This window comes from Bombyx mandarina, chromosome 23 (genome assembly GCF_030267445.1).
Source record: "Bombyx mandarina strain Sakado chromosome 23, ASM3026744v2".
Taxonomy (NCBI): domain Eukaryota; kingdom Metazoa; phylum Arthropoda; class Insecta; order Lepidoptera; family Bombycidae; genus Bombyx; species Bombyx mandarina.
Genome location: NC_143229.1, coordinates 4,769,570 through 4,781,966, shown reverse-complemented (window position 1 = coordinate 4,781,966; position 12,397 = coordinate 4,769,570). Strand labels below are relative to the sequence as shown.

At 38.7% G+C, this 12,397-nt stretch overlaps 1 protein-coding gene and 1 long non-coding RNA gene across 2 annotated transcripts; one reads left to right on the top strand and one right to left on the bottom strand.

Annotated features, from left to right (window-relative positions):
* Positions 1-250: 250 nt before the first annotated feature.
* Positions 251-3,465, top strand: LOC114252341 (uncharacterized). The gene is made up of 2 exons (XR_016325206.1): positions 251-697; positions 1,140-3,465. It is a non-coding gene; the product is annotated as an uncharacterized LOC114252341 (long non-coding RNA).
* Positions 3,466-5,321: 1,856 nt separating this feature from the next.
* Positions 5,322-11,699, bottom strand: LOC114247656 (circadian clock-controlled protein daywake). Its single transcript, XM_089737207.1, has 5 exons — positions 11,439-11,699; positions 9,164-9,383; positions 8,685-8,818; positions 7,515-7,670; positions 5,322-7,252 (listed from the first exon to the last, which is right to left on the bottom strand). Exons 1-5 carry the CDS (start codon positions 11,494-11,496, stop codon positions 7,101-7,103), a joined length of 720 nt encoding a protein of 239 aa, XP_089593333.1. The 5' UTR covers positions 11,497-11,699; the 3' UTR covers positions 5,322-7,100.
* Between the last annotated feature and the right edge of the window lie 698 nt (positions 11,700-12,397).

Sequence of the window (12,397 nt, the reverse complement as noted above, 5' to 3'; positions counted from 1 at the left end):
GCTAATATCAGAATTATTTGGAGGGTAAAGTGTAGTTAGCGCCAAAAACGCTAGAAGTCCTCGATAGAACGAAGCGGTACTTTACACCTGGGTAATTTGTGCATTAAACTGCTACCATTACTATACTGCTGCCATTTATGGCATTTATGGCCCGGGGCTTTTCAATGCCAGCTATTTCTGTTTGACTTTATGTAGGAAAATATATTGGATTGTCGATAATCCCATTATCGCGGATCGTTTATCCGGTTAAAGTTGGACAAGTGTTAAAGTGAATTGTTAAGATAACATATTGTTGATTAAATCAGGAATCAAAAAGTGACATCGTTTTACTTGGTGTTCAACAAGATAATGTCTACCCTCAAGCTTATATCAGAAGTGTCGGACTCACCTCCACTGCAGTCATGAAATAATTCGGCCAACAATATGATGTTTGAACAAATGTCATTATTTTCATCTGGGATGGAAGCCATGTTACAAAGAATCACTGAAAGTATGTCAGTTCATCGACCTAGCCAGAGCTTACCAACCAGATTGGTCAATTTTGACCCGGATGAACCGGAGGCTGATGTTGTAAATTAGTGTACGCTGAGCGAAATGATCATCGAACAGAAGAAATAGGATGGTGTAGATTTAATTTTGACTCTCACACATTCGCTTAAGGCTCGAGCTGCTACTTGCCTCACAAAAATACAGCCTGGTAAGATATCCTGGCCTACTATTAAAGATATGCTGACAAAATTCTCTAATGATGCAAGACCACTTCGACCTGGTTATTAAATTTGAAATGGAAAGCAAAGAGGGACCAGCTGAAGCCGGTATCCGGCTATGGCAACTTATAAAGAAGATTCCCGACGCTAATATGCCAGAAAATAGCCACCGGATTTGGTATATCAATACTGTCGCAGTGTGATGAAAGAATCCGTCGGGAATTGAACTCTGTCGTTATTACCACAAAAAATCATATATTTCGCACATTACGTGGCTTTACCCTCAAAAGAAAAAAACGAAGATCCTGATAAAGAACCAAAACGCTCTCGAAGTTTTTTTCAGTGGAAGCTGCCATTTCTGTGGAAAACCTGGGCATCGTGCCGAAGGGTGTTGCGACAGATACTGCTCTCAAACTTTTTTCGATATTCCAGCAAAACCTGAACAACCTCCTCATCCGTGGGCGCCCGGCTCTCGCCTGCAAGTCGGCTGTTACGTGTGCGGTGATGCGAGCCATGTAGCTTCTGGATGTTCCATGCGCTACAAGAAGAAAAACGTCACTGCTCCAGGTGCTGTGGCAGGTCCAACCAGAGACGTCAACGTGTGTTCCAGAGCTTCAGTGTGTTACAGATAAGTGGTTTTGGCTTCCCCTTTATGTTCCATTCAGGGTCAGAATGTAGTGTTATAAAACAAAGCCATAGTAATTTATTCAATAGTAAGCGGTTTCATGAACAAGTCACTCTTTGATCTGAAAGTAACTCGGACCAATCATGGCAAGAGCAGTTAGGGGATATTCAACTCGCCCTTAATAGTACACGTTGTCAAGTAACAGGGTTTACTCCAATAGAATAGATGTTTACAGGTCAGGGTAGTTCACTTGAAATATCTAAAGTTTCAACAGAGTGATAATCCCTCTAGATTAGATCTTGATTTAGCACGCTCGAAGGCCTGAGAAAACAAAACAAAAAAAATGGGCACAAACAGAAGCTTGGTTTAGTGGAGGCAAAGCTAAAGTCAAACTCTTTTCCGCTGGGGATATTGTTTTCGTAAATTAGACCAAAAATATAAAGGTCCCTTCAACATTTCTGCACCCTGAATCCTGATCACGCAGGAGCAAGTCACCGTCGTCGCCCTAGACACGTCCTTACGGATCCATCAGATCCAATAACTCTTACATTAGATACCTTCAGCTCTAACACTAGGAGCAGGCTGAGGAACCCCGGTAACCGTACTCGTCGAACTCGACAAAGAGGTCGACTTGCAACCTAACCCATGCATTAGCCCGCTGAGTTTCTCGACGGATCTTCTCAGTGGGTCGCGATTCCGATCCGGTAGTAGATTCATTTGCGAAGCAATTGCTCTTGAGTTGTTAGGTCTCCTTCGGAGGTGCTCGGGCAGTTGTTAGCAAATCCCACCCCTCTTGGCTGAGCCTTTGCTCGCCCACCCGTCCTGGTGAAGCTGGAAAGGCCTCCGGGCCACCAGTAATCTTTCCATCATTAAAAAAAAAAAAAAAACATTACTGCAGTTTTGGAAAACGACAGGCATAAGTTGAGACATGTAAATGGTTCTAATAGAGTGTACAAATTTCCCCATGAAAACTTACGCGAAGTACCTCGAGGCCCGTCAGGCTACTAGAAATTTCTGAAAATTATAGTGACGATGACGTGACGGCGTACACAGATGGGTTAAGTAATCTTGTTCATGAAACTGATCTTAATGATGACGACTCTATTACTGACAATAGAAGCAACATTTTTGTCTGCAAATAGCGATACTATGTCTGTGGGTAGTGATACAATGTCTGTAGGCTCAGGCACCTCGGGTGCAGGTGTTGGAAATGTAGAAAACGACGGTCGGTCTTGCATTATTTCTGAAGAAATTCCGTATAAATGTTCTGGTTTAAGAAATGTTTCAACAAATGCTACCGTACACGCAGAGTGAAAAAAAAAACAAAAAGAGAAAAAATAATAATTGTATTGGCTAAAGGGATGTTGGTCCGGACTAGCAAAAAAAAAAAAGAGAAAAAAAAGTGTGAAGTCATTGAAGGGTCTGTCCGGTCCAATGGCTTGGCTATAGGGATTTTCATCCGGACTAGCCACAACAATTAGCTATAGGGATTGCGATTCGGTCTAGCATTATCCGGTCCAGTTCGAAAAACTGAAGGGATAACAATTCCGGTCTAAGTTAAAAGGGACATACTTGCATACCTGAAGAGTTTTAAATGAACTGGCCCAGGTATGTAAGCCGTCTGAAGGCTTTTATAGCCAGTCTAAGATTTTCTGAAGAATTATGCGAACCGAACCGTACTAGATTGTTAATATCATAGACCACGTTTTAAGTTGCATCCGTTAATGTCAGGATGAACGAACACGTTTGTTGGTCACAGACATACCATAAGGATGCGCGCACGAGGACGAGCGCACGTCAGTATGGCCGTGACGGCGTTAACGATATTTATGTTATATAGCACGTGCAATAGGAGTGACTCACACAAGCCAGGTGCGCCGGCCGTGTCGTTCGACTCATAAACAACAGGTGCAACAGAAGTGACTCATAAATAAGCCAGCTGCGCCGGCCAGTATAAAAAGGCGGTACGTGCCTCGCAATGAACATTCGTTGGACTACGTTTGCCTGGTGCACTTACTATATCCTCGTTACGTTGTGTGATTCAGTGACTGTTGTACGTACTGGTTAAAGTTGGACAAGTGTTAAAGTGAATTGTTAAGATAACATATTGTTGATTAAATCAGGAATCAAAAAGTGACATCGTTTTACTTGGTGTTCAACAAGATAATGTCTACCCTCAAGCTTATATATTTAATATACATCCATAACCCTCGAAAAGACATTTATATTTATCATACAAATATCTTCCCTTGGCGGGATTCGAACCCGCGACCCCCTTGTGTAGTGACCATGTCACTTACCACTACACCAGACGGCCGTTAAAATTACCGCTAACACATACATATAATTGTTAGTTGCTATGGGGACATTTGTGGTCCCTACAGCCTCATACGATTGGTGTCGGATCTGTACTAGTCGCTATTGCCACCCGCCGGTCAGCAGATTTGAACTCACTACTACTGTCACTACCACTCCACCCCCGGAAGCTGTTCCGCCAACCGGTGTAAGATCCTGTGGTACGGGTTGTCGTGCCAGAGCCGGAAACCGGATTGGCTCCTCCATGCTATGAGTCAGCTCTTCATGCAGCCCGTGGTTGAGTGTTCACTTTGTTCCATACTTTAAGCGTATTGCTTTGACTTCACCTATAGCATTCTTCGTTTTCTATACTTAACACTCCAACAAACAAAAACAGCTCTTTCAAAAAGTCAAAAAAGGATAAAATTTAATTTGGCGGGTACCCATTTGTTAATACGAATTTTAATAATTTTAGAGGCGTATACAGTGAACTTTATGCCGTGCGGTATCATCTCGAGACGGTGCTGCCTACTCTCGTTTTCTTAATGGAGACGCAGAAATCCGCTCCGCATGATAATCAATATCTCGAATAATCTGGTTACGTATTTAAACACATTTTCGTAGGTAAGGCTGAGATGTGCGTATTGTTTTAGCTATGCTGTGACTATTAAATGTGCTCACGGGGTTCAATCTGAGAGAATGTGCTAACACTGGCCCTAGCAAGAGTAGTGCTTCGAAGAATCTACCACCGGATCGAAATCGCGTGGATGTGTCTATGGGTAAGTTCGCTCGTCAAATACTGTGCCTAATAATATTCGAATGATGGCTAATATCAGAATTATTTGGAGGGTAAAGTGTAGTTAGCGCCAAAAACGCTAGAAGTCCTCGATAGAACGAAGCGGTACTTTACACCTGGGTAATTTGTGCATTAAACTGCTACCATTACTATACTGCTGCCATTTATGGCATTTATGGCCCGGGGCTTTTCAATGCCAGCTATTTCTGTTTGACTTTATGTAGGAAAATATATTGGATTGTCGATAATCCCATTATCGCGGATCGTTTATCCGTATGTTTGTCTAAGTATTCCCTTTAAAAATGCCACCTGAATATGATATTTGGAATTTGGGAGGTCGCTATCCTTATTATAATATGAATAGACCAAGCCTCTTGTGTCTTAGGTAAAAAAAGGCCACGCTATTTACAATCTAAATCAGCTGCTAAGAGTATCCTGGTATGTACAAATTGGACTATGAGTTCGGATTCTTGTAAAGCGGATTTCAATAATAAACACACATTTATAAGGTTTTAGGTTGGTTAATTATAGGTTGGTTTATAGGTATATTAGGTTGGTTATAGCCTATTATTCTTCTACTTATCAGCTCATGGACGTCCACTGCTGGACATAGGCTTCCCCCAAGCCTCGCCACAAAGACCGGTCCTCCGCTGCCTGCATCCAGCGGATCCCCGCGAACCTCAATATATGCCTATAACATTGCCCATTATTTCATAACAAAAAAAACAGATTAAAATGCTTTCTCAAAAATTTTGTTGTAAATGTCGCTAGCTTTAATCTACACGTCGCCTTTTATTTAAGGTAAAAATTCCTTTAGTATAAGTGTTAATTTGTCTAATAAAGTGGCCCTTATGGTTCATCTCACAAAACATGAAAACGACACAATAAAAATCTCAAAAACACTTTATTAACTGTTACTCAATCAAACTCGAAGCTTTTTCCACTGTTCATTAAATAAAACGTTTCGTTTTTTTTTTTTAATCAGCCGACAGACGTCCACTGCTGGACATAGGCCTCCCCCAAGCCTCGCCACAAGGATGGGTCCAACATTGCTTGCATCCAGCGAATTACCGTTTTGTTTACACAACATAAAATAACACTTCTACTACTACTACTAATTAAGCAGTTTGGTTTCGAGTTTTTTTTTATTGTAATATATAATTATTATATATAAAGTATTCGAAGTCAGAAAGCATTCTTACAGTTTTCGTGGTCACGGATGACTGATAGTGAGTGAATGCTTAAGACTAAATTAAACGATAAAACTAGTTTTAATTACGTGTGCGACTCCACGATAATCGAAGAAAAAATATAAAATAAATCTTAATTAAAAATATATATAACCAGTCAGGTCATAAGTATTGTCACACAGTAAATACTTTTCTTTTAAAATGCTGGCCAAAAAAAGTTTATTGAATTCGAATTTCGAATTGTTCATGAAAATAAAATAGTATACATTTAGAATTTTACTCATTTTTAAATATGGAGTGGACGCTTAAAGACGACCGTTTTGCAGTTATTGCGTTGCATCGTTGCGGTTACGCGCCAATTCAAATTTTTAACATACTGAAAAATTTGAATATAACCAAAAGATTCGTTTATCGTACCATCAAACGATACAATGACGACTCTAGTGTAGATGACAGGTCAAAAAGTGGTCGCCCTCGGTCTGTTAGGACTCCAGCAGTGATAAAAGCTGTGAAGGCGCGAATTCAAAGAAATCCCAAACGTAAGCAGAAACTGTTGGCCCTTCAGATGGGGTTAAGCAGAACCACGGTGAAAAGGGTGTTAAATGAAGACTTAGGGCTTCGGGCATATCGAAGAAAAACAGGACATCGTTTGAATGCTCGTCTAATGGACCTGAGACTGAAGAGATGCCGCGTTTTGTTGAAGCGGTACGCGGGAAAAAAATATCGGGAAATTCTTTTTTCGGATGAAAAAATTTTTACCGTAGAAGAGAGCTACAACAAACAAAATGATAAGGTGTACGCACACAGTAGTGAAGAAGCGAGCAACCGTATTCCGTGTGTCCAACGAGGTCATTTTCCATCCTCGCTCATGGTATGGTTGGGAGTTTCTTATTGGGGCTTAACAGAGGTACATTTTTGTGAGAAAGGTGTAAAAACGAATGCAGTTGTGTATCAAAATACAGTCCTAACGAACCTTGTGGAACCTGTTTGTCATACCATGTTCAATAACAGGCACTGGGTATTCCAACAAGATTCGGCGCCAGCTCATAGAGCGAAGAGCACACAAGACTGGCTGGCGGCGCGTGAAATCGACTTCATCCGGCACGAAGACTGGCCCTCCTCCAGTCCAGATTTGAATCCGTTAGATTACAAGATATGGCAACACTTGGAGGAAAAGGCGTGCTCAAAGCCTCATCCCAATTTGGAGTCACTCAAGACATCCTTGATTAAGGCAGCCGCCGTTATTGACATGGACCTCGTTCGTGCTGCGATAGACGACTGGCCGCGCAGATTGAAGGCCTGTATTCAAAATCACGGAGGTCATTTTGAATAAACTTTAGTGTTATAAGAATCTGTGTTTTGTTAAGTTCATTTTGGTATATGAATGGTTACATAATGAATAAACTTGTTTCAATTATTTTACATTAAACATGTGACAGAATTTATGACCTGACTAGGTATATATATCAGAATTCAAGAACTATATTTTAATCAAGGATTATGTTTTCAATGGGTATGAGTTTTAAGTATTTGTTGAAATTCTTGAACAGCGTCTTCAAGTGGTCGTTGAGTGTCGGTTCTTGTAATATCTTAGCAACAGCACTCCAATTTAGTTTTATTAAATTATTAACAGGATCGGCTGAAAGAGAGATAGAAAACATTTCATGCTTATCTATATTTTATACTAGCCATTCGTGGAAGAATTCACCTTTGGCATCGAATTGCTTTTGAAGTCTCTGAAGATACTATATTATATTAAAGCATAAAATTATGCACTATCAAACTATGACACACTTTCCGTTCGTATTATGTAGGTGTTTTATTACAGCTACAACAGAGTTATGGCTATTTTGCCTTTTTTGTTTTTCGAAAATAGTCGAGATGTAAAAAAAAATTCTTACCCAATTGTTTGTTTCCATTAAATAGGTTATCGAGTTGAAGATCCATGCCTCCTCTCAAATCAGCCTTTACTTTAAAGTTTTTAATTGCAAGATGCATTTTGTTATCTTCCCCGACAACTCTAGTAGTTTCGGCGTCTACATTAACTAAGTAGTCCTCTGAAAATTATAATAAAACTAACGTTTATATTTGTTTAATAAGCGAATATCATGTTCTACAGTGTGTGGAATTAACTCAGACTGTGTAACATAAGAAGAAAGCGTTAGAAAGCCTAAGGTCCCATTTTCAGGAGTATATATATTTTACTTCTCACGATCACGATTAACTGAATCTCGCGAAACGACGTATTTTAAACTCGTACAGAAAAAATCAAGAAAAAATAATCATAATAATGAATTAGAAAAAAACTACTAAAGGCCATGTCTGATGCACAAAGTATAATTGACGTAGAACACAGTTTGTCGATTCTGAGCGATCAGCAGGTAGGAGTTGTATACGTAAGAATGAAGAATATTTTTATCGGTGAGAACTAGGGTGGACAGTGGAGAGACGGGCGTGAAGCTGATGACAATGATGGTTAGGTTCTACTATTCTGGGTTTAATGGTGTCAAGAAGGCATTCCGATTTGAAATTTCATTTCGATATTTAGGTATATTTTCGATATTAAGTATCTAATGCTATTAATTATATTATAACCCGTTTAGTGTAAAATTATCTACAAAATTATCGAATTAATGAAACATCCACGTTGTGCTGAAATTGTCATTTTAATTTTTAAATATTATATAATTCATTATGATAAATATAAATAGTCTGATTCAAGACATATACACTCATGGGTAGGCAGGCCCTTGTACTTTCGAGTACACTACGCATTGTAGAGACATATCTGAGGGTAAGAAAAAAACCCTTCCTCATCCAGCACCACTTTTCACAGTTTTTAGTAAATACGGTGGTTTATCATTGCAAAAAGATATCGGGCTCTATGCATCATAGGCTCTTTGCATTCTCCACATTTCCACAGTTTAATTTACAGTTATTACCTATTAAATTTTCATCTGAACTTGCATGTCTAAGCATTCTATTTGTGAATTATAAGAATACGGAACTATTCATTTTGCAACGAATTCTCGGACATAGGTCTGATTTTAACAATACATCTAAAGACTCACTGCAACGAATCCAATAGGGTCCTTTTCCTTGAATTGGCACACCAAGAAGTGTTCCATCAATTTCGTATATTCCATCCATGTAAAATTCTGGACATCTGAGTTCAAACTCAACATGAGATTTTTCAAAATTGTATCTGAACAAGGATTTGAAATGAATTTTAGTGGATCAATGATTAGTTCGAAGGATTAATTGTTAAATTAAATCTGCAAAGCTAGTGACGTAGTATGGTAGCATCAACCTGACTATTTAGTCTGACTGAAGTCATACATTTACAATTAGGACTATAATATTATAACCTAAAGTGCCATTCACTTTGTGTTTTTTATGAGCTTCTGAAGCGTAGAAGCTCTGAAGGAGTTTACGATGACCCACTAGGTGTTTTTGGTTACCGGAGTTCTTAGTTAGTTTTAAGACTTTTTTTTTTGCCCTTGTATTTATTAAAACGATCGTCTTCCAGTAGAACAGAGGATAAGCTTACTTTGAATTTAGTACTTCGCAACGCTTGTAGCCGAGGCATGTGTTGTTAAAAAGCTTGTAGTTGATGACACCAAGGTTACCGATGATTTCGTCACGCTGAAGAGGATCCGAAGACTCGATCTGCAGTTCAGGGTTTCCGACCACAGCCAGAGCATAAATGGCCTTAGACAATTTCAAAAGGCACACATTATCTTCCTTCTTACACGGAGATAGAGACGGAACTGGAATGACAAAAGATCTTAAACGCAGGTACAGCTTTGAAAAAAAGATACGCACTTTAAACAGCTATGCAAACGACATCGTGTATTATATAATACAAATCAAGTTCGTAAAAAGGATAAATTTGGTTAAATTAGTGGATCGTTTTGACACCAACCACTACACTGTCAATTTCTGTTGCAAACCGGTATGAGTTCCGGTTTTATAATTGGCATGGTCATATAAAATGCAGTTGAGACATCGATCTCATGTGACGAGACGAGATATGCAAAATGGTAATCAATTTCTTGTAAGAATTACTGGTGTTACTAATCGAAGTGGCTGTACAGATTGGTACTTTTTCGCACAAAGACTTTGACTGAAGGAATGTCTGTAATATGTACATACGTCAATATAATTTAATGAACAGAGTATCTTAATTAAAAAAAAAATAATAATTTAAGACCGGTTTTAATATACAACGCTAAAATGTTTAGTCTAGTTTTAATAATAAAGTTCATTATTTGTTGAATTTTCTGAAGCTGTCATTTATTTGAAGGTCAAGCTTAATTTATTCCCCTGGATTCACACTCGGTGCTTTTAAGTCTCTCAAGCACCAGTCACCGTCCTCGTCCAACTCGTCGATTACGACGAAGAGTGAACTAACCCATAGACACAGCCCACTGAGTTTCTCGCCGAATCTTCTCAGTGGGTCGCGATTCCGATCCGGTGCTAGACTCTGCGAAGCACTGCTGTTGCCAGGGCTAGTGTTAGCATATTCTGTCAAGTTGAGCTCGTTAGCTCACTTATCCGTAGCTGGAATAGCCCCTTATGCTATCAGCGAACAGGTAGGGAAAAAAAAAACAGAAACATACAGACGGTGTCGCTACCGTGAAACCGTATATTGAAATCTAATTTTCACTCTCGCAGTTCGATCGAGATACGTTTCGCTGCAGTATTGTGGTACATATTTATGTGTAATAGGTTTATTTAACGGTTACCAAAGCCATCGACAAAATAGTATACATCGACATTCACTTTAAAATTAGAAACTTTAACCAGTTTAAAATTAGAAAAATGCATTAGAAAAACAGGTTAAAACAGTAAGGACGGGTTGGTGTTAAGTGGTTACCGGAGTCCATAGACATCTACAACGTAAATGCCGCCACCAAACTTGAGACATGAGTTGCATTCGCGGCAGAAATAGAAAGAATGGCGGTAGTCATCAGCGCGAACTCAAGCTTCGGTAGCACCGCTAATCACATGGTGATCAGAATAAATAATATTTTAAAAAAAACAAAAAAACACGCTTCTATAGAAAATCCAACTAAAAATAGAAAATAAATTTTAATAAATTTGAATTAAAAATAGTGTAAAAAAATCTTGACGGTCTCTACAGTTGTCTTAAGCTCCTTTATTAATTAATAAATAATTTTATTATAAATTAATAATTTTACGCTGATCATGACGGCAGGCAATAGTTAAAATCGTTACTTAAAACAATGTTGGGACCAGTCCCGAATATTAACAGCTCTTTCACAATATTAACAAAGCCTAATTCAATCGCTGTACAAAATAATAATTATTGACATAATGATATTTAACTGTAACACAACATTTAAATAAAATCGAGAAGTCATTGATGTTTATTCTAAGTCGGTAGCTTATCCGAGAAATGACGAATTTGGGCGTCTGCTCCCCTTGAATGAGATAGCCGATTCTCAGGCTTCCGCTCCGAAAATTTCATCTTAATCAAAGTCGGTAACTTATCCAAGTAAGTGTTCGGGCCCCTGATAACTTCCCTTCTGCGTATTGACGCAAAAACAGTCCGGCTTTCAGGAAAACAACAAATCGCTAATTCTGTTTTTTTGTCATCGGTCCTTAATATGTATTCCAAATTTCGAAATAACCCGACGTTTTGAAGGGGGTCAAAATCATGTTCAAAGATCCCGTTACAGACTACGATAGATAATAACATACGTATGAAGCTAATAAAAGAGTATTAAAAATAGGGAGCGAATTAAGAAAATATACCATTACTAATTATCAAACGATGTTTGACTTTTTAAAAAACTCACCTGAAAACGTTTCCGTCCCTAAAAAACAAATAAACAATATTAAAAATATTCGATACATGTTGTTTTAACTAACACTGTGCTGCCCTCACTGGCTATGGTTTCGTGAACACAACCACATTTATAGCTGACACTGAAATGAATAAAAAAGAAGTTACCATAAAGCGATGCTCAAAACATCTTACTGTTTTGATTATCTTAAATCATTAATTTAAGTTTATAAAACATTTTTTTTTTTTTAAGGTTCCGAACCTCAAAAGAAAGATAAGCGTAGTAATCCTTATAGGAACACTATGTTGTCACCGACGCATAATACTGTTGGTTGAGTTTAAAAAAGTGAAGTGGCCTAAAGGATAAGTAAGACGTCCGGTGCATTCGTATCTAGTGATGCACCGGTGCTCGAATCCCGCAAGCGGGTACCAATTTATCTAATGAAATACGTACTTGACAAATGTTCACGAATTACTTCCACGGTGAAGGAATAACATTGTGTAATAAAAATCTAACTCATAAAATTATAATTTGTGTGATTACTGGTGGTAGTACCTCGTGAGAGTCCGCATGGGAAGGTAACCACCACCCTGCCTATTTCTGCCGTGAAGCAGTAATGCGTTTCAGTTTGAAGGGTGGCCGTTGTAACTATACTGAGACCTTAGAACTTATATCTTAAGGTGGGTGGCGGCATTTACGTTGTAGATGCCTATGGGCTCCAGTAACCACTCAAAACCAGGTGAGCTGTGACTTCGTCCAATAATCTAGGCAATAAAATAATCTTGCATGGTCCTTATAATCCGTAGTTAGGCACGTATGTATTTATGTTAATGTTTTTGATGTTTGTACGTTTGTTACTTAATCATGCAGTAGCCTCGAATAGTCTTGACTTTGCCATTGTCACGGTCAGAGGCTGGCTCTATATGGTAGGTAGGTACACAGCGGTCATCAGCACCACTCTCGAAAAGTAA